Source organism: Salmo salar, chromosome 26 (assembly GCF_965601325.2).
Source record: "Salmo salar chromosome 26, fSalSal1, whole genome shotgun sequence".
NCBI classification, from domain to species: Eukaryota; Metazoa; Chordata; class Actinopteri; order Salmoniformes; family Salmonidae; genus Salmo; species Salmo salar.
Window position 1 is genome coordinate 16,222,576 of NC_138316.1, and position 22,601 is coordinate 16,245,176.

Genomic DNA, 22,601 nt, shown 5'->3' on the forward strand with positions numbered 1-22,601 from the left:
AACCTATATCTCTGTAAACCTTGTATTTTCTTTTCAGAAACACAGCAACATGAAGGAGTGGAAAGTATGTCATGAAGTGCATCAACTTTTTTGTATCAGTGCTAATTGATGCTAGTTAGCTAGGTGGTAGCCTACCCTCTGTACTGTAGATGTGTTTTCTGTAGTTGGTCATGTATGGCCTGATTCAGCCTGTAGGGAGATTGTGGAATGACAATGTAGCTAGTTATGGAGCATGTACCCATGGCACAGTCAATATGCTATAGAAAATAAGCTGCATACATAACCGTACTAGTCTTCATTCTTAATTCCCAAGCCCCTAATGTCTGTGTACTTAAAATGTCAACTTTTACATTAGATTGGAGAAGATGCCTTATGCCATTGGTGTGTTTATGACTGAAATTGTAAGGGCTAGTGATGTTAGCACTCTGCAATCTAGAATGCTGATATAGAATGCAGGGTTGAGTGGTGAAAGATCCTGTGATAATAGTGTTGAGATCTGAGTAGTGAAACTGCACCCAGGTCAGCTGGCCTCTCAAAGGGTCATTATGGTGGCAGATAGACAGATAAGGCCAGGCTAGCGATGTTTAAACAATTCACCTTTTTAGAACATTCCCGCTTAACTCCCCTGACGTTTATATCCATTTAAAATTTGAATCATGAATCTATTTGAAATGATTCCCTATCTTCTTGAATGTGCATTATCCCACTTCAATGCTTTTCACACATGTAACACATTTCCTGCATTGCGGATTATACTATACTGTGATGTCTATAGTTGCACGCGCACATTCATAATGACACTACCTCTATTTTATGTTTTGAAATGTGCTTAAGGCATATTGCATGCATTAGGGTGAAGGTAATGAGCTGAGATGTATAGGGAGCGCTGCAGTAATATGACACCGTAACACTGTCCCTTCTCCCCCTCTGCAGAGAGTGAGCCCAAAGACGCAGGAAAAGACCAGCGCAGCTCCGGGATCATTCGCCTCCACACCATTAAACAGATCATTGACCGGGTGAGCGAAACTACTTACTACACGGATGCGCATACACACACGCATATACACACATGCATGCAAACTGACAGAAAACCTCACAGACACATCCCCTCTTAAAGCACATACAGCACACACACACGCATAGATAGACTCATCCATGGCTCACTTCTGCTCTCTGGTGTTCATTGAATGAAGGTTTTTATTTGACCAATATATGAAAAATATAGTCTAAAACAGCAATCTGAGCAAACCCTTTAGTGTTAGTATTTAGATCAAATATTCATTTATTGTTTTGGGGGGGGTGTCCTTAGGACCGGCATGCTGTGCTGGACATCACCCCCAACGCTGTGGACCGTCTGAACTACGCCCAGTGGTACCCCATCGTGGTGTTCCTCAACCCGGACAGCAAGCAGGGCGTCAAGACCATGAGAACCAGGCTGTGCCCCGAGTCCAGGAAGTCAGCCAGGAAACTCTACGAGAGAGCCCTCAAACTGAGGAAGAACAACCACCACCTCTTCACCAGTGAGTTTCTATGGGAGGGAGGGGAAGAGAGAAATAGTGAGTGGGAGGTAGGGGGAAAATGTATCTCAGAGGGAGATGGAGTTGTCAGGAGTGAGAGAGGCTAGGGCTGCATGCTGTACTGTAGTGCGGACCAGGGGCGCAACTCCAGTTGGATAAACACTCCAAACAGCCTACCCGACCATTCGGAGGCGTCCGCATGGTCCTAAAGCACACCGTTGCCTCGTTTTGTATCGCATTCCAATGCTAAAACTGGGGCGGACAAAAAAAATGCAATTTCAGAATGTGGGGGGGACATGTCCCCAGTGTAAGTTGCGCCCCTGGTGTGGACTATCAGCCGGTGGCACAGTACAGTCAGTGTCTTAGCGGGGTGCTGTTCTGTGTTCCCTCCTCCTCACGCAGGCAGGGCTGCTCAGGGCTCCGAGCTAACCTCCCACAGGACCCCAGCCGTCATTACCCATTCCCTGCACGGCCCTGCCCCGTTCATTTTTTTACACACATCCAGCCTCTCCTTTCCCATCCACGTTGAGTTACTCCCTTATTCCACATGGGTCTGTAGGTGAAGCACTGCCTGGTATTTCTAGAACAAGCCTAGAGAGAGCGAGAACAACAGAGAGAAGTGTCACCTGTGGTATTTGTGTAAGGTCAAACAGATTGACAGCTGCCAGGCAGCGCTATAGACCTTGAGTGTTGTTGTAACTATGACCACTCATAGTTACAACAGTAGCAACAACCAGTGCTGAGCCAAGACAAGACGAACAGCTTTGGGATGATACAAGCAGTGATCCTAGAAATAAGCTTTTCCCCTCATGTAGAATAATAATGAATCATCAACATCTGAATCAATGATAGTTTGACATATCAGTGACTTACTTGTTCAGAGCTTGGTTTCCCATAAGCATCTTAAGGTTAAGTTTGTCCTTTGTAGGAGCACCGTTAAATCTCCTAGCTGTTTCCCAAAACCATCGTTATTAACGTTGCACTTGAAAACGCTCGTAATCTAACGCCTGCCACAGACCACTCATAGAACAGCTAAGTGCGTCGCCTTTTTGCCCTCCCACGTCACTTTCTACACAGAAGATCTTCGCTAAACACAGAATCACATGGCTTATATGTCTCTCTGTGATCACCGATAACTTCAGAACAACGTTGCCAATGTCTTTGCAATTGATCCAAATGAGCGACATATAAAAAGATGGTTCCAATGAACATGGAGATGACTGCATTAAAATATAAACAGTAGTCTATAGGCCTATTTAAATCATACTGAAATACATTTCATGTTTAGTCAATTGAGTTCTATTTTGCTACTTGTAGGCTACTGTCTGTAGTGGGTCTCAATAAACACTGAGTATACCAAACGAATATCTCTCTAGGAGCAAATCCGCCATCATTATTGTGAAATAATTTGAATGTTAAGGTAAGATTTTAATGGAGCAAGCTGATCCTAGAGCAGCGTTTCCTTTCTTTTGATCCTATCAGTTTGGACACATGCTCCAACAGCAACGACGATAAGCGACCATTCTCTCTGCGTGGTGTTTTCAAAGTTCCATTGCTATCGGGAAACCGGGCTCTGACGTGTTAATCCTAGTGGTTTTTCATGAGGTTATGAGAACAGTTTTTCAGTGATTATGAGAATTGTGTTATTGGTTCTCTGTATTCATTTGAGAGGTGCTTTGTCTCTGCTCTTTCTCTTCTCTCTATCCTTCCCAAGCCACCATTAACATGAATAATATGAATGACGGGTGGTACGGTGCCCTGAAGGAGACCATTCAACAGCAGCAGAACCAGCTGGTGTGGGTTTCAGAGGGAAAGGTAGGACACTCAGCGCCGAGACTAATATCATCAAACACTTACCAATACATTTCATTTGAATGAAAATTAGGTATTTAAAATAAATGTCAGACATTTTTAATATACAATGTATTTTGTGCATGAATACGTTTTTCTTTGCCATTCGTTTCTCCTCACTGTAATGTTGCTGCTTCTGCTCTTTATCACCCCTGCTGTCCTCCTGTCGTGTGTCCCCAGGCGGACGGTGCTCCAGATGATGACCTGGATCTGCATGATGACCGTCTGTCGTACCTGTCGGCTCCGGGCAGTGAGTACTCCATGTACAGCACGGACAGCCGCCACACCTCCGACTACGAGGACACGGACACAGAGGGCGGGGCCTACACCGACCAGGAACTAGACGAGACGCTGAACGACGAGGTGGGCCTACCCACTGAGCCCGCCATCACCCGCTCCTCGGAGCCCGTCCGAGAGGACCCGCCAGTAATCCAGGAGCCCCTGGGGTACGGCGGGTACCAGCACACAGTGCAGCCCGACCCCCTGAACCGGATCAACCCAGCCGGATTCAAGGCACCAGCGGCCCAGCAGGTACCGTTTATGAGAGCCGTGCATCTGCCCTGTTGTCTCGAATCCGTGGTGTGCGTGAGGAGGGTGTTCTGGCGCCGCTATTGAAGCAGTGTTTTAAAACAGTATTATCTACTAACACAAAACAAACAAAAAAGATGGAAAGAAAATTTGTGTCCACTTAAGTATTTATTCACTATCGTTGTTTGTGTGTGTTTTTTATTTTTGAAGAAAAAAATGGAAAAAAGCAAGAATAAGCTTGACTGTTATAATCAGTATTCACGACATGTGTTAGTGTGACTGTTATAATCGGTATTCACGACCTGTGTTAGTGTGACTGTTATAATCGGTATTCACGACCTGTGTTAGTGTGACTGTTATAATCGGTATTCACCACCTGTGTTAGTGTGACTGTTATAATCGGTATTCACCACCTGTGTTAGTGTGACTGTTATAATCGGTATTCACCACCTGTGTTAGTGTGACTGTTATAATCAATATTCACGACATGTGTTAGTGTTATAATCAGTGTTCACGACCTGTGTTAGTGTGACTGTTATAATCAGTATTCACAACCTGTGTTAGTGTGACTGTTATAATCGGTATTCACAACCTGTGTTAGTGTGACTGTTATAATCGGTATTCACAACCTGTGTTAGTGTGAGTGTTATAATCGGTATTCACAACCTGTGTTGGTGTGACTGTTATAATCGGTATTCACGGCCTGTGTTAGTGTGACTGTTATAATCAGTATTCACCACCTGTGTTAGTGTGACTGTTATAATCAGTATTCACGGCCTGTGTTAGTGTGACTGTTATAATCAGTATTCACGACCTGTGTTAGTGTGACTGTTATAATCAGTATTCACGACCTGTGTTAGTGTGACTGTTATAATCAGTATTCACGACCTGTGTTAGTGTGACTGTTATAATCAGTATTCACGACCTGTGTTAGTGTGACTGTTATAATCAGTGTTCACCACCTGTGTTAGTGTGACTGTTATAATCAGTGTTCACGACCTGTGTTAGTGTGACTGTTATAATCAGTATTCACCACCTGTGTTAGTGTGACTGTTATAATCAGTGTTCACGACCTGTGTTAGTGGGACTGTTATAATCAGTGTTCACCACCTGTGTTAGTGTGACTGTTATAATCAGTGTTCACGACCTGTGTTAGTGGGACTGTTATAATCAGTGTTCACCACCTGTGTTAGTGTGACTGTTGATGTCGATGTTCTCACTGACGAGAAGAAGTTTTGTGTCTGTCAAGTGTCTGTATCGGTACCCACCCATGTGCTCTTCCTAGTTGTTTCACTTGTGATTCGGACTGATACCGTGATACCAGAAAGTATTATGTGCATGTTGGAAATGTCAGTGTTAACCACCTATTGCTGTAAATGTATTTATCTGGGTCGATTCGGCCGTTATGATATCCACAAAAAGTTTGTCTTCTGATGTGTAAAAGAGAAAAAAAGAAAAGCAAAACATTGTACTGTAATCTAGAATTAAAATCCAATCAGACTACATTAACAACAGAAACTTTGTCCTGTTGCGAATTCTTACGTGGCAGATTGATCATCTAAAGCCATCAGTTGAATTTGGTCCGAGGATGGTGAGTTACTGAGTCGGTCGGTGGAGGAGGTACAGAGCAGGCTGTTACGCTGTAACATTAACATTAGTGAGGGTGTATCTCCCTCGTGCAGTAGCACCGTGTATTAAACGTTTCTGAACCACTTCACAGAATGAGAAAGCAGAGGCTGTTCCGGCCACCATGCCTATCCTCCCCCAGCAGCCTGAGCAGCCTGTGTTACTGGCTGAGACAGAGGCAGCGCCCCCTGCTGTCGACAACACTGTAAATGGTGTAGCTGGTTTGAGCCATGGTTTAAGCCTTGGCCCTATCGCTGCTCCCCAGAGCGAACCCAGCCCAGGCCCCGGCCCCGAGGCTGACTGGCTTAGGATGCCCACCCCTGATCTAGCTCAGCCCCTGGCCCCGGCCCCAACGCTAGAACCCGAACCCCTACAATCCGGACCGCCCAGTTCAGAACCACAGGTACCCATCGTCTGGACGTGGCCTGGCCGACCCTGCTGTCAGTCCGCTGTGGCCTGTCGCTGCCTGCCTGTGTACTGCCCGTCACGCTTTCCTTTCACTCTTGCATGCCTGCCCGCTGTCCACTGTGTGCTTCTGAGAGAGAGTGAGAGAGCGACTGTGTGTATCTGAGCACTCGTAAACAACAGTGGGCTTCTTGGAGGAGAATATAGACTGATTGCTGCATTTGTGTGGTACCTATATAGAGAAGAGCAGCGAAGAACCTGAGGCTCTCACTGTTGCTTACCCTCTTTGCATGGCTACAACATGTTTCAGTTGGTTTCTCTTTTCTGTTTAAACGTAGCAGTAGAACAGATAGTGGTGGTATATTGGTTGATGCAGACTGAATGGACCATTTAATTATATAGATTTATTTGGCGACATTCTCTTAAAGTCATCAATCAGTATTTTGGATATTTTATTGATGTTTTATTCCCTGAATTTGAAATGTAGCCATTCCGCTCCAACTGTGGAGTATACGTTTTATGGATTTTAAACATCCCATGAAGTTAAAGTAAATAATGACTTTCTGAACTCAGAAAAGTGATGTTGTTCAATGACTACTTTTCAAATGCCATGGTTTTTGAAATGGTTTACATTGTATGATAAACATTTGCTTGTAAAGTTCCAGATATCTTATTACGGTAATTTCATTTGGCTTGTAATGTTATCAAGATATATTTTTTATTTTGTTTTGTATCAACTTTGTTAGTTTTGTTTTTGGGTTGCAGTTTAAACTAAAGTGGTATGTTGTGTATATATATTGAGCGTATTGGCTGCTGTGATCTGACATTCAGACCTGCATTCTGTTTGACCTGACCTTTAACCCCTACCTCTGAGTGTCTCTATTTCAGGTCTCCCTGCTTCCTCTCTGCTTCCTTCTTCAGCCATTATTAATCTTCTGTTTTAATATTCTACGTTGTCTTCTCTTACTTGATTCTTATATTTATATACACATTTATTTATTGGATGTGTGCTGCTAGTTGTTCTTGTCCCATTACTCACCATATGTTTCTTCCATTGTTTATTTCCTCAGATGTACAAGAAAGATCCCTACCTGGAGGAGCCAGTCAGAGTGAACCATGGTGGTGTAAAGCCGTCTCCGGCGACGGGGCCGCCCATGACCTACGAGTCCCAGCCTCCATACCAGGACCAACACCCATACAGAGATTACGATCACCCGCCTAACCGCTACGACGGGGGTGGCTACCTGGAACCAAAGTATCGTAACTTCGACTCTCAACTGCACCACGAGAAAAGCGTGCCTCACTACGATGACCAGTGGCCTCCCTACAACCAGCAGACCTCTGGCCCACCACCCCACCAGCAACAGCAAGCCCCTGGGCATGGCTACGACCCCCGGCTGTCCTACGAAGACGGACCCGAGCGAGACTACAGCCCTCCTCAACCGCGCTACGATGAGGCCCCACTGGGCTACAACGGACGACCTCGCTACGGAAAACCTGCAGGACCAGGACCCATCCGCTACGATGAGTCTCCTCCATCCGGCCCAGGGGGCTACGCTCCTCTACGTTACGACCAGGAGCCTCACCCGTATCCCCCTGCAACACGCTCTCCAGAGCCCCCTAAACAGTACTACCAGGGGGAGCCTGCCCAGCGGACAGGACCTGGGCCTGCCTACAACCAGGCACCACCTCAGCACCGAGGCTACAAGCCCCCGCCCCAACAGTATGAACCCATCATGAACTTTGACGCCCCCGTGCCCACACCCAAACCACAACCAGAGGCTCTCCGTCCCTCACCTGGGGAGGTGCTGCTCACTACAGCCCCCAATCTCCCTCCCCCTCCCCCCAGAGTTGAGCCGGAGGACGACCCGGCCATAAGGGCCCAGTCGGTGTTGTCCAGGGTCAAGATGTTTGAGAACAAGCGCTCAGTGTCTGTGGACCGAGCCAAGGAGGCAGTGGACGCCTTCGGGCTCAGGGTAAGCATCTGGAAAACACCTCATTCTTGTGCACGTGTGTAATGCTCAGTGCTTGACTTGGGCAGGAGCTCAAATATTTATTGCTTGAGCTCCTGTTCCTCTTCTAGAATATTAGCTCAAATGTATTGTGGAGCTTCTGCACCTAAATACAAACAGTACCGGCACTCAAAATGAGTACCGGAACCTATTTCAGTCCAAGTCAAGCACTGGTAATGCTCACAGGATTACCTGACCCAGACCTCTTCTAATTATATTTGGTTGGTCCAAGTGATGTCCGTAAAGGTTTACTTTTCCAGGAATTTTATTTGCATTTCAATCTTGCTCCCACAGTCAGCCGATCTGCCCACCAAACCAGGTGCGTCCATTCCTAAAGCCAACTCTCTCAGCAATCTGGACCAGGAGAAATCGTTCAGGTAATGAGTCAATGGAGTACAGCATTGAGCCCTCCCCCCACCACAAACATACTACATCACACCACAGAACAGATGCTGCTTTATCTTTGAGGGCCTGATGTGTTTGTTAGGGCTGTCAGGTGATCCACTCTGAAGTGGATAATAGGGCTTAGAAAAGTAAATTACTTTGGAAGATATGATATGAATATGACTGTGTACTGTATTGTATGGCTGCCGTCTTCTTGCGTGCGCCGACCCAACTTAGCTATTATTTGGGCGTTTATCTACTTTTTTTGCACTAAACGTATCCGCTATCATTACATATGATCGACAAATACTTTTGAACATCAGACCGGCTGTTACTAAACTCAGTTCTGGATTCAACTTCGAGTTCGACTCATCTGCCCTGGGCTCTTTGTGTACCTCCAACCAAATCTTCGGGCTACCCAAGAAGAAATGCCGGAAAAAACGAGGCAGGAGAGCTGGTGTTCTGGTGAGACAAAGGCGAAAGGAAAACCAGCCACCACTTCCCTCCATTCTTTTGGCCAATGTACAGTCACTTGATAATAAGATGGATGACCTCTCGCAGATTCGGGATCAACGGGACTCTCGTAATTGCAATATCCTCTGTTCTCTGAGCGGACAGGACATCGGATTCAGGGAAATCCAGAGGGGGAGGGGTATGTCTCTTCATCAACAGCAAATTGTGTGCAGACTCTTGCACAGTGGAATGGAGTTTCGTCCTATTGTTCACATCTTGAAATACCTGATGGTCAAATGCTGACCTTTTTACCTCCTGAGATACTTTTCATCTATTATTGTGACTGCTGTATATATTCCACTTCAGGAGAACAACAACAAGCTGGCACTTGATGAACTGTACGAGGCTATAAACAAGCAGGAAACCATGCACCCGGATGCTGCTTTTCTTCTTGCCAATGATTTTAATTCCATGCCACTCCTGCTTCCTGTTTACAAACAAAAGCTCAAACAGGAAGACCCATGATGAGCTCCATAGAAAAATGGTCTACCAGAGCAGAAGCTATTCTACAGGACTGCTTTGCTAGCGCTGACTGGAATATGTTCATCAGGAAATGCATCACTGACGTCTCCACAGTGAAGGTTTGCTGCTTCCCCAAACAAAAGCCCTAAATTAACACAGAGCTGCGTGCTAAGCTAAAGGACAGCTACTGCTCACAGGGCTATAGCAGCCAACCACGAGGCAATGGCTGAGGACACGATTGCATACAAGAAGTCCCGCTACGATCTCTGCAGCGCTATCGAACAAGCAAAAGGGCAAGATCTGAACAAGGTAGCATCCTATTATACCGGCTCTGACGCATGTGGCAAGGGCTACAGTAAATTATGGACTACAAAGGATGCCCTAGCCATGATCTGCCTAACGATGCCTCTCTACCAGACAATCTCAATGTTTTTTATGCGTGCTTCGACTAAAACAACACAGAGCCCATCATGAGGGCCCCCGCTGAGGAGCCGGAGGACTGGGTGATCTCTCTCTGAGGCTGACATGAGTAACGTTTTTTAAGTGGGTCAACACTCGTAAGACTGCAGGGCCAGACGGTATTCCAGGGTGTGTCCTCGGGGCATGTGCAGACCAGCTGGCAGGCTTCTTCAAGGACATTTTCAACCTCTCCTTGTCCCAGTCGGTAATCCCCATGTTTCAAGCTGACTACCATCATTCCTGTTCCTAAAAACTCTAAGGCATCCTGCCAATTTGACTGCTGTCTTGTAGCACTCACATCTGTAATAATTAAGTGCTTTGAAAGGTTGGTCATGGCACACATGAACTCCATCATCCCAGACACCCTAGACACGCTCCAAGTAGGCAACAACACCTCCGCCACGCTGACCCTCAACAAGGGGGATCCTCACGGACCCACTCCGTGTGTGCTTAGCCCCCTCCTGTACTCCCAGTTCACCCACGACTGTGACCACACACGACTCCAACTCCAAGTTTGCTGACAACACAGCGGTGATAGGCCTGATCACCAATGGCGAAGACAGGAAGTAGGTCAGAGACTTCCAGGACAACAACCTCTCCCTCAACGTCAGCAAGACTAACGAGCTGATCTTGGACTACAGGAAACAGGGGAGGGTGCACACCCTCATTCACATCGAGAGGGTCAAGAGCTTCAAGTTACTCTGTGTCCACATCACTGAGGACTTAACATGGTCCTGTCATACCAGCACAATTGTGAATAAGGCACAGCAGTGCCTCTTCTTCCTCAGGAGGCTGAAACGATTTGACATGCCCCCTCGGATCCTTAGGAACTTTTACAGCTGCACCTTCAAGAGCAATCTGACTGGTTGCATCACCGTCTGGTATGGCAACTGCACCGTCCTCGACCCGAAAGCCCTACATAGGGAGGTGCGGACAGCCCAGCGCATCACTGGGGGTGAGCTCCCAGCCATCCAGGACGTACATTCCAGGGTGTGTCTGAGAACTGTTCTCCATACTCACATCCCACAGGTGGTACAGTTGCATCAAGGCTCAGACCAACAGAATCCTAAACCATTGGTTCTCAAAGGTATTGGGGCCGGGGACCACATTTGTGTTAGCAAATTCAGAACACAACTAGAGTTAAATAAAAATCGCATACATATAGATTTACCATGGCCGGACGAACCAAGTCTTGGGCCGTGGGAATGAACATTGTAAAGGCTCGCTACTTGGCATTGGAGAGAAAAAATGTCAGTTGTCAAGCTAATTTCCAGCAATTCTACACATTTTGTCATGGAGTAGAGAAATGTTTTATTGTTGCAGCTATAAAGCTAATATCCTGCAATTCAACCTATTTTGCCATGAGGCAGAGAGAAAACCTTGCCGTTTTAAAGCTTAAAGTAACTGTCCAGTGTTTCCAAATTTCTATACAATATGACCTATAATTAAAAATTACAATATGAGTGAAGTAGTTTTCCGCCCAAAAATGGTAATTAATTAATTAGTTAAAAGGAAGTTTTTCTATGTTGGAATGGTGTGGGCATACCCCGGGGGAGAACGACTGCCCCCTCTCATTGAAGCCACGGAGTTCAAGGCCGACCGCGGTATTGCAGGTATTGTTAACAGAAAAAAGGATCCCCATTACAGTGAATTGAAAATCTGCGAACTTTGTGTAAATAAAATATTGAAGACAATCATGGTACAAATAATAGCTTCTAATACACCAAATGTATGTCCTTGCATCCATTATTTAACTAGAAAAATCAGTTAAGAACAAATTCTTATTTAAAGGCTCGCTACTTGGCATTGTAAGGAAACACTTTGAAGTTTGTGGAAATGTGAAATTAATGTAGGAGAATATAAGACAGCAGGGGTTCAAACTGTAGAACCCAGTTCCTACATTTGAATATAAACATTTATTTTATCAAACAAAACTATGCAACATTTTATCTCTGGGACCGTCAGGATGACAAATCAGAGCAAGATTACTGAATGTAAGTACATTATTTACCTTCAGAGGTGAATGTATCAAACCAGTTGCTATGATAAAAGCTTTTGGTGTTGTGCACTCTTCTCAAACAATAGCATGTTTTTTTTTCACTGTAATAGCTACTGTAAATTGGACAGTGCAGTTAGATTAACAAGAATTTAAGCTTTTTGCCCATATAAGACATGTCTATGTCCTGGAAAGTTTGCTGTTACTTACAACGTCATTCTAGTCACATTAGCGCAGGTTAGCAACAATCGTCCCGTTATAGGGACACAGATCCGTAGAGGTTAACAGAATATTAACTTTGAAGTTAGATTTTCACTGGCCAGTTACTTAAAATTACAGTGCATTGGAGAGCAAGATAATTATTGATTAGATGTATTACTACCACTACGCTGCAGTTAATTGATTATTGATTGCCATTAGTATGTACTGTATCTATTTATCCTTCTACTGATCACTATTACTCCTGTTTAGATGTACACTGCTCAAAAAAATAAAGGGAACACTTAAACAACACAATGTAACTCCAAGTCAATCACACTTCTGTGAAATCAAACTGTCCACTTAGGAAGCAACACTGATTGACAATAAATTTCACATGCTGTTGTGCAAATGGAATAGACAACAGGTGGAAATTATAGGCAATTAGCAAGACACCCCCAATAAAGGAGTGGTTCTGCAGGTGGTGATCACAAACCACTTCTCAGTTCCTATGCTTCCTGGCTGATGTTTTGGTCACTTTTGAATGCTGGCGATGCTTTCACTCTAGTGGTAGCATGAGACGGAGTCTACAACCCACACAAGTGGCTCAGGTAGTGCAGCTCATCCAGGATGGCACATCAATGCGAGCTGTGGCAAGAAGGTTTGCTGTGTCTGTCAGCGTAGTGTCCAGAGCATGGAGGCGCTACCAGGAGACAGGCCAGTACATCAGGAGACGTGGAGGAGGCCGTAGGAGGGCAACAACCCAGCAGCAGGACCGCTACCTCTGCCTTTGTGCAAGGAGGAGCAGGAGGAGCACTGCCAGAGCCCTGCAAAATGACCTCCAGCAGGCCACAAATGTGCATGTGTCTGCTCAAACGGTCAGAAACAGACTCCATGAGGGTGGTATGAGGGCCCAACGTCCACAGGTGGGGGTTGTGCTTACAGCCCAACACCGTGCAGGACGTTTGGCATTTGCCAGAGAACACCAAGATTGGAAAATTCGCCACTGGCGCCCTGTGCTCTTCACAGATGAAAGCAGGTTCACACTGAGCACATGTGACCGACGTGACAGAATCTGGAGACGCCGTGGAGAACGTTCTGCTGCCTGCAACATCCTCCAGCATGACCGGTTTGGCGGTGGGTCAGTCATGGTGTGGGGTGGCATTTCTTTGGGGGGCTGCACAGCCCTCCATGTGCTCGCCAGAGGTAGCCTGACTGCCGTTAGGTACCGAGATGAGATCCTCAGACCCCTTGTGAGACCATATGCTGGTGCGGTTGGCCCTGGGTTCCTCCTAATGCAAGACAATGCTAGACCTCATGTGGCTGGTGTGTGTCAGCAGTTCCTGCAAGAGGAAGGCATTGATGCTATGGACTGGCCCGCCCGTTCCCCAGACCTGAATCCAATTGAGCACATCTGGGACATCATGTCTCGCTCCATCCACCAACGCCACGTTGCACCACAGACTGTCCAGGAGTTGGTGGATGCTTTAGTCCAGGTCTGGGAGGAGATCCCTCAGGAGACCATCCGCCACCTCATCAGGAGCATGCCCAGGCGTTGTAGGGAGGTCATACAGGCACGTGGAGGCCACACACGCTACTCATTTTGACTTGTTTTAACCTCTTGGGGCTAGGTGGGACGCTAGCGTGCCACCTGTGGTGCACTCCATCAACAGCAGGTGCATTTCAAGAGCGGCAAATTTGAATCCAAATAAATGTCAAAATTCAAATTTTTCAAAAATACAACTATGTTACACCATTTGAAAGATAAACATCTCCTTAATCTAACCACGTTTTACGATTTCAAAAAGGTTTTACGGCGAAAGCATAAATTTAGAGTATGTTAGGACAGTACATTTACAAGAGTTGTGTGTAATGTTTTGTCAAGTCAAAGACAGGGTCACCAAAACCATAAAACCAGCTAAAATGATACACTAACCTTTTACAATCTCCATCAGATGACACTCCTAGGACATTATGTTAGACAATGCATGCATTTTTAGTTCTATCAAGTTCATATTTATATACAAAAACAGCGTTTTACTATGGCATTGATGTTGAGGAAATCGTTTCCCTCCAATAACCGGCAGTCAAGTCAGCGTCACAAATTAAATAATTAAAATTAGAAAACATTGGTAAAATATTATATTGTCATTTAAAGAATTATAGATTTACATCTTTTGAACGCAATCAACTTGCCAGATTTAAAAATAACCTTACTGGGAAATCACACTTTGCAATAATCTGAGCACTGTGCCCAGAAAAATACGCGTTGCGATACAGACTAGACGTCATGTTGGGGAGATCTAAAATCGAAAATACTATGTAAATAATCCATTACCTTTGATTCTCTTCATCAGATGTCACTTCCAGGTATCACAGGTCCATAACGAATGTAGTTTTGTTCAAAAAAGCTCATCATTTATGTCCAAAAATCTCCGTCTCGTTAGCACATGATGTAAGCCAGCCGGACTTCTCGTCATGAACGAGGGGAAAAAATATATTTCCGTTCGTTCAAACATGTCAAACGTTGTATAGCATAAATCATTAGGGCCTTTTTTAACCAGAACATGAATAATATTCAAGGTGGACGAATGCATAGCCTTTTATAACGTATTGGAACGAGGGTACCCAACATGAAGTAGCGCGCCAGGTGTCTAATGGGACATCACCGTTCCATGGCTCTTGTTCGGTCAGATCTCCCTCCAGAAGACTCAAAACACTTTGTAAAGGCTGGTGACATCTAGTGGAAGCAATAGGAAGTGCCAAAATATTCCTAAACCCCTGTGTTTTTCAATGGGATAGGTTTAAAGTCAATACAACACATCAGGTATCCACTTCCTGTCAGAAAATGTCTCAGGGTTTTGCCTGCCAAATGAGTTCTGTTATACTCACAGACACCATTCAAACAGTTTTGGAAACTTTAGAGTGTTTTCTATCCATATATAATAAGTATATGCATATTCTAGTTACTGGGTAGGATTAGTAACCAGATTAAATCGGGTACATTTTTTTTATCCAGACGTGCAAATGCTGCCCCCTAGACCCAACAGGTTAAGGACATTACATGAAAGTTGGATCAGCCTGTAGTGTGGTTTTCCACTTTAATTTTGAGTGTGACTCCAAATCCAGACCTCCATGGGTTGATAAATTGGATTTCCATTGATTATTTTTGTGTGATTTTGTTGTCAGCACATTCAACTATGTAAAGAAAAAAGTATTTAATAAGATTATTTCATTCATTCAGATCTAGGATGTGTTATTTTAGTGTTCCCTTTATTTTTTTGAGCAGTGTATATTACCATAAGTTTATATTCCTGCTACCAGTCACTTTTCAGACCTGTTTACATGACACTTGCACACTCACATTAACACTGACATACACACTTACCACCACGCACACACCCACCACTGATGCTGCTGCCATACTGCTTACTATTATTATTATTTATCCTGCTACCAGTCCTAATCCCTGCCTACATGTACATATCTACCTCAAATACTCCAGTATCCCTGCACATTGTACATGTACCCTGTATATGGCTTCCTCATATTTCTTGGTTTTTTTTTGTTTGTAATTTCTTACTAGTTCCACTTTTTTATAAGAATACTGCACTGTTGGGTAGGGCTTGCAAGCATTTAATTGCGTAAAACAATGCCGCTGCCTACCACTGGTGCTGCTGTTTGTTGGTCTTGGAGCGCCCCTCAGTGGAAACTAAGAGAAACTACCTTCCAACTCTGCACACTGACTGATGTGCAGAGTTTGAGGTTTTTAGTATTTTAGTAATATGCTATATGTGTATTGCAGAGGCTGTCCTGTACACATGTTTATCATTGAAGCACTGATGTTTTCATTGTAGTTCTGTCTGATTTGTTATATGGTAAATTGTATTGATTTAGAGATCGAAACAAACGCCCCACAATATATTTTAGAGGAATTTCTTTATGTATGGTTTATCTGGTATTTAATTAACCTCCCCACATTGCCTCATCCCTTCTTTATCTCTCTTCTCAGAGTCCCTGAGCCTCAGAAGCCCCGGGAGGTGTCCGATGATGACATAGTGCGCTCTAACCACTATGACCCAGATGAAGATGAGGAGTACTACAGGAAACAGCTGTCCTACTTTGACCGGCGCAGCTTGGACACAGGCAAGGCACCTCCTCAGACAACACCTGTCATCGCAACCAAACCTGCTGCTCAACCACAAGCACATCCTGGATACAACTACCCCAGGTAACCCACTCCCACGCGTCACTCTCTCTGGGATATGTGGTAGGAAATCAAATCACTGTAGTGGGAGACGGAGTATGTGAGTGGAGTGGAGCTCGCTCCAATTTCGCTCCAGTAGCCCTCACTTCATGAGCTCAGGGCATGCCAGGCCCAGCATGCATTTTTTTGTCTACCTGTGTGCTGCTGTAGCCCCTTGCTTTAGCTACTGTCATATAGTATGCTAAATATTTTCATAAAGAAACTGATAAAACACAAGGTGACTTACAAAGATGTGGAGGACCAAGAGCAAGAGGGAGTGCAGTGATGTAGTTTCCACAACTACATAATCATTATAGAATCTGAAAAGACCGGTATCCCGAAAGCATGATGGTGTACTTACTACGTGCACATGCTAACAGAAAGGAACAAGGTGGGTAGCTAGCTAAGTGTATCATTGTAGCAAAGTATTTATAAACTCAAGATCAGATCTCTTAAAAGTTAAGTTAATTTTCATTCTATTATCTATACAATGGGCCATCATTGATTTTAGCCCAATAGGCCCTGCATATTACCTCTTCCAAGGAGCTTTCTGTTTTGATAGGGTTGTTTTACCTAAAATCCTTTAGTCCTACCAACAGAAAAGGGGGGTGTTTAGCATCACCAGTACTCTCCGCTTTTGGTCTGCTCTCCAGGCACCATCACATGAAGCCACAGACTCATGTTTCTTAAAATTAATTCAAAGGCACTGTAGATGGAGCCTAATAAGGAATTTTTCTGTTGAATTTGTATCTAATTCTAAGTAAGTCACAGCCTTTATGTGCAATTTATAGACTAAGGATTTAATACAACAAAATGTTTTTTAAGTACTGAGCGCTTAATGTCTCTGACAGCCTAGTGTGTCGCACTTGCAAATGCTTCGAAATGTATTTCTTTGTAGGCTACAACCTTGAAATAATATAGCCTAAATCATTCATTTTTGGCTACCTGTCTGACTCCCGACCTATTTAGTGTTTATATGCTGTTTAATACGACATGTAGCCTATTTGAAATGATGAGCGCTTCTTAGTCACCTTTTCCTGTTGTTTGTTTAAATGCTTTTCATTCAAACCATATGGTTTGGTTTCAATACTTCAAAACCAAATGGTAGGTCCAAGTAGTCACTAAAATAGATGGGTGTTGGTTAAATTGTGATTTTAATGAATGGAGCAAATTTGGAGCGGCAGTTTTTTTTATTTATTTTTTATTATTTTTTTATGAGCGTTTTTTAGCGGAGCGGTTGGAAAGCACCGCTCCATGAAAGCACTGCTCAACTCCGCTCACATACTCTGGTGGGAGACACAATACTCTCCCCCTGCAGCACACTCACCAGACAGAAACCTCATGGGGGTCTAAAGCGTTTTATCTTGGCTACACGCACACGCACACACACACTACTCCTGGGGTCTAAAGCTAGGCTACAGTATATCTCTCAGCAACACACACTACTGCCACCAGAACATTGATTCACCCTGCCTTGGAAATGGTGCTCTTATAGTTGAAAGGACAGAGTTGGTGGTTGGCCCATACTGACAAATGAAAAACTACTTTTTGAAGGAAAGCTGTGTTTTTTTTTTGTTATCCTCCTGGGCGGCAGTAGAAGGGTTACTTTGATGTACCACACTGTGTGCAATCTCCGCTTCAGTCAAAGACCATGCCAAAGATACAACATTAAGTGTGGGAAGGGAAAAATACCATCACAGTATTCTTTTATTCGTTCTTTCAACTATCAACAATAGGTTTCACTGTTCATACAAGGTGTTTAACCACTGTAAAACTTGCCTCAAGAGACATTCAGGCTACTTTGGATGTCAAAGCTGCACTGTATGCGTCAGTATTGCTATTTGCTTCAGTATTGCTGTGCTCCATTCTCCTATGTGTTGTTTTGACAAACTTATTTTTAGTACCATGTCTACATGGTTTCTGCCCCGTTCTGTAATTAGTTAATTAACAAAAACCATTCACTTGTAACTGCTACAAAATGATCAATTGTACTGTAAGGTTTTATGGGCACTAGTAGTGGAAAGCATATTTGAAAGTGTGTTTTGGAGAAGCAATCTGTGTAAATGAATACAGTCAATTAACTAGATGGAGCCATTGTGTTTTATTAAAACTAACAGACTAACTGGACTGCAGTAATTGAACCTTTCTCTTGAGGATACATGGCACATCGCTGATGTATCTCTGTTTAGGTCTAGATTTTTGAAGTAGTAAGTGTGACAAACTGTGATACATTATAACCCTGGCCTGAATTCTTCTTTACCTTAAACCCAAATGTTTATGCCATTGTTGTGACATTGGTTGAATGTGCTCTTGTGTTTTTTTACAGGGCAGAGTCAGTGGAGAAGGTCAGTCCTGTGGAGAGGAGATATGAACCCGTTCCCCAGGTTACCCCCACTGCCCCACCTGCCATACTACCCAAACCCACCTCACCTGAGGGTAAGCACTATAGTGTAGGACACACACTAGTCTAGTTCTCCATGCAGTATTTTCATCTATAAATATAATACTCACACACACTCAATGACTCACTCACCAGATCCTCATGACTTTCCTAAAGCAGACACAGTCATGACCAACTACCTGCCCCAGAAGAGTTACCCTGAGAAGTCTCCAGTGAACGGTACGGCAATGAAGGATCAGCCCAAGGCCCCGGCCAATACCAGCTACAACCGCTACGTCCCCAAGCCCTACACCAACTCCGCCAAGCCCTTCGAGAGGAAGTTTGACAGCCCCAAGTTCAACCACAACCTGCTGCCCAACAACAAAACAGACCTGGCCCCAGCCATCAAGGCCCCAGCCAACAGCACAGCCCCAGCCAAGCCCCAGATCTCCCCCCAGCCTACAGACCTGGACTCTGGCATGGACACCTTCACGCGCACCATGGACAACAGGTCCAAGTACCAGCACAACAACATCAACGCTGTGCCCAAGGCCATCCCTGTCAGGTGAGAGGATTCAACATCACCCAGGAGTGAGGAGTGTTTCTGTGCTTGGCTAGAGAAAAGAAAGTATGCAAAGTCACATGGTCATGTTTCTTACAGTTCTATAGTTAACACATTGAATGATACCAATGCCTTTGCCCGTCCAGAAGGTGTCACAAATGTTTCAGAGGCGGGCTCTAACTGGCTCTATGTTCTGGTATCTGACTGTGACAACTCTCTCCCCCTGTAGCCCCAGTGCTCTGGAGGATGATGATGAGGATGAAGGTCACACGGTGGTGGCCACAGCCCGTGGGGTCTTCAACTGTAATGGAGGGGTGCTGAGCTCCATCGAGACAGGTGTCAGCATCATCATTCCACAGGGAGCCATCCCCGAGGGCGTAGAACAGGAGATCTACTTCAAAGTCTGCCGGGACAACAGCATCCTGCCCCCCCTGGACAAGGAGAAAGGTCAGACATGGGTTCATGGTACACGGGAGTTAGAAGATTTCACATGGTCTTTTGCCAAGCTTTATTCCAGTCTTAAGATATTCTATTCCTCAGTTTTAAGTGTTTTTAGCTACCTTAATTGCTGGCTGGGGGTGGGTATTAGATGTATTCACCCTGCTTGGATTTTCTTCATTTTGTTGCGTTACAAGGTGAGATTGAAATAGATTTCATAGATTTTTTTTTGGTCATTGACCTACACAAAATACTCCATAATGTCAAAGTGGGAAAAAAAAATATATATATATATACAAATTAATAAAAATCTAATAACTAAAATATAGTAATTGCATAAGTATTCACCTCTTTGTTATAGCAAGCCTAAATTAGTTCAGGAGTAAAATACTGCTTAACAAATCATATAGGTGCTGACATGATTTTTTAATGACTACCCTTTCCTCTTTCCCCCATATATACAGTTGAAGTCGGAAGTTTACATACACCTTAGCCAAATACATTTAAACTCAGTTTTTCACAATTCCTGACATTTAATCCTAGTAAAAAATGTCCTGTCTTAGGTCAGTTAGGATCACCACTTTATTTTAAGAATGTGAAATGTCAGAATAATAGTAGAGTGTGATTTATTTCAGCTTTTATTTCTTTCATCATATTCCCAGTGGGTCAGAAGTTTACATGCACTCAATTAGTATTTGGTAGCATTTCCTTTAAATTGTTTGAATTGGGTCAAACGTTTCAGGTAGCCTTCCACATGCCTCCAACAATAAGTTGGGTGAATTTTGGCCCATTCCTCTTGACAGAGCTGGTGTAACTAAGTCAGGTTTGTAGGCCTACTTGCTCGCACACGCTTTTTCACATCTGCCCACAAATGATCTATAGGAGTGAGGTCAGGGCTTTGTGAAAGCCACTCCAATACCTTGACTTTGTTGTGCCACAACTTTGGAAGTATGCTTGGGGTCATTGTCCATTTGGAAGACCCATTTGCGACCAAGCTTTAACTTCCTGACTGATGTCTTGAGATGTTGCTTCAATATATCCACATAATTTTCCTGCCTCATAATGCCATCTATTTTGTGATGGTCATTATGGCCAAACAGTTCTATTTTTGTATCATCAGACTAGAGGACATTTCTCCAAAAAGTATGATCTTTATCCCAATGTGCAGTTGCAAACCGTAGTCTGGCTTTTTTTATGGTGGTTTTGGAGCAGTGGCTTCTTCCTTGCTGAGCGGCCTTTCAGGTTATGTCGATATGGGACTCGTTTTACTGTGGATATAGATACTTTTGTACCTGTTTCCTCCAACATCTTCACAAGGTCCTTTGCTGTTGTCCTGGGATTGATTTGCACTTTGCGCACCAGAGTACGTTCATCTCTAGGAGACAGAACGCATTTCCTTCCTGAAAGGTATGACGGCTGTGTGGTCCCATGGTGTTTATACTTGCGTACTATTGTTTGTACAGATGAATGTGGTACCTTCAGGCGTTTGGAAATTGCTCCCAAGGATGGACCAGACTTTTTCTGAGGTCTGATTTCTTTTGATTTTCCCATGATATCAAGCAAAGAGGCACTGAGTTTGAAGGTAGGCCTTGAAATGCATCCACAGGTACACCTCCAATTGACTCAAATGATGTCAATTAGCCTATCAGAAGCTTCTAAAGCTATGACATCATTTTCTGGAATTTTCCAAGCTGTTTAAAGGCACAGTCAACTTAGTGTATGTAAACTTCTGACCCCCTGGAATTGTAATACAGTGAATTATAAGTGAAATAATCTGTCTGTAAACAATTCATGGAAATTTTTACTTGCGTCGTGCACAAAGTGTATGTCCTAACCAACTTGCCAAAACTATAGTTTGTTAACAATAAATGTATGGAGTGGTTGAAAAACAAGTTTTAATGACTCCAACCTAGGTGTATCTAAACTCCTGACTTCAACTCTACAACATCTGTAAGGTCTTTTAGTAAAGTATTGAATTTCAATCACAGATTCAACTACAAAGACCAGGGAGCTTTTCGAAAGCCTCATAAAGAAGGGCAGTGATTGGTAGATGGGTAACAATAACAAATTAGACATTGAATATCTCTTTAAGCATGGTCAATAATAATTAAGTTCTCATTTACAATTGCGACCTGGCCAAGATAAAGCAAAGCAGTTTGACACATACAACAACACAGAGTTACACATGGAGTAAAACATACTGTCAATAATACAGTAGAAAAATAAGTCTATATACAATGTGAGCAAATGAGGTGAGATAAGGGAGGTAAAGGCAAAAAAAGGCCAAGGTGGCAAAGTAAATACAATATAGCAAGTTAAACACTGGAATGGTAGATTTGGTAGATTTGCAAGTAGAAATAGAAATAATGGGGTGCAAAAGAGCAAAATAAATAAATACAGTAGGGGAAGGGGTAGTTGTTTGGGATAAATTATAGATGGGCTATGTACAGGTGCAGTAATCTGTGAGCTGCTCTGACAGCTGGTGCTTAAAGCTAGTGAGGGAGATGAGTGTTTCCAGTTTCAGAGATTTTTGTAGTTCGTTCCAGTCATTGGCAGCAGAGAACTGGAAGGAGAGGCGGCCAAAGAGGAATTGGCTTTGGGGGTGACCAGAGAGATGTACCTGCTGGAGCGCATGCTGCTATGGTGACCAGCGAGCTGAGATAAGAGGGGACTTTACCTAGCAGGGTCTTGTAGATGACCTGGAGCCAGTGGGTTTGGCGACGGGTATGAAGTGAGGGCCAGCCAACGAGAGCGTACAAGTCGCAGTGGTGGGTAGTATATGGGGCTTTGGTGACAAAATGGATGGAGGCTATTTTGTAAATGACATCGCCGAAGTCGAGGATCGGTAGGATGGTCAGTTTTACAAGGGTATGTTTGGCAGCATGAGTGAAGGATGCTTTGTTGCGAAATAGGAAGCCAATTCTAGATTTAACTTTGGATTGGAGATGTTTGATGTGAGTCTGGAAGGAGAGTTTACAGTCTAACCAGACACCTAGGTATTTGTAGTTGTCTACATATTCTAAG

The 22,601-nt window shown here is 44.0% G+C and overlaps 1 protein-coding gene across 15 annotated transcripts in view; it reads left to right on the top strand.

The window, feature by feature from the left end:
• The window catches only part of tjp1a (tight junction protein 1a), a 185,345-nt gene that overhangs the window by 156,124 nt on the left and 6,620 nt on the right, over positions 1-22,601 (top strand). For 7 of the 15 annotated variants that reach the window (XM_082969451.1, XM_014175455.3, XM_082969445.1 and 4 more), the window contains 12 exons: positions 38-64; positions 934-1,016; positions 1,310-1,520; positions 3,232-3,332; positions 3,549-3,899; positions 5,617-5,925; positions 6,998-7,903; positions 8,234-8,316; positions 15,964-16,182; positions 18,524-18,633; positions 18,734-19,142; positions 19,369-19,586. In XM_082969451.1, the coding sequence (XP_082825577.1) occupies positions 38-64; positions 934-1,016; positions 1,310-1,520; positions 3,232-3,332; positions 3,549-3,899; positions 5,617-5,925; positions 6,998-7,903; positions 8,234-8,316; positions 15,964-16,182; positions 18,524-18,633; positions 18,734-19,142; positions 19,369-19,586 (3,027 nt within the window). The remainder of the gene's footprint in view (positions 1-37; positions 65-933; positions 1,017-1,309; positions 1,521-3,231; positions 3,333-3,548; positions 3,900-5,616; positions 5,926-6,997; positions 7,904-8,233; positions 8,317-15,963; positions 16,183-18,523; positions 18,634-18,733; positions 19,143-19,368; positions 19,587-22,601) is intronic. The other 8 variants (XM_045708280.2, XM_014175458.3, XM_014175464.3 and 5 more) reach the window with 5 other exon arrangements.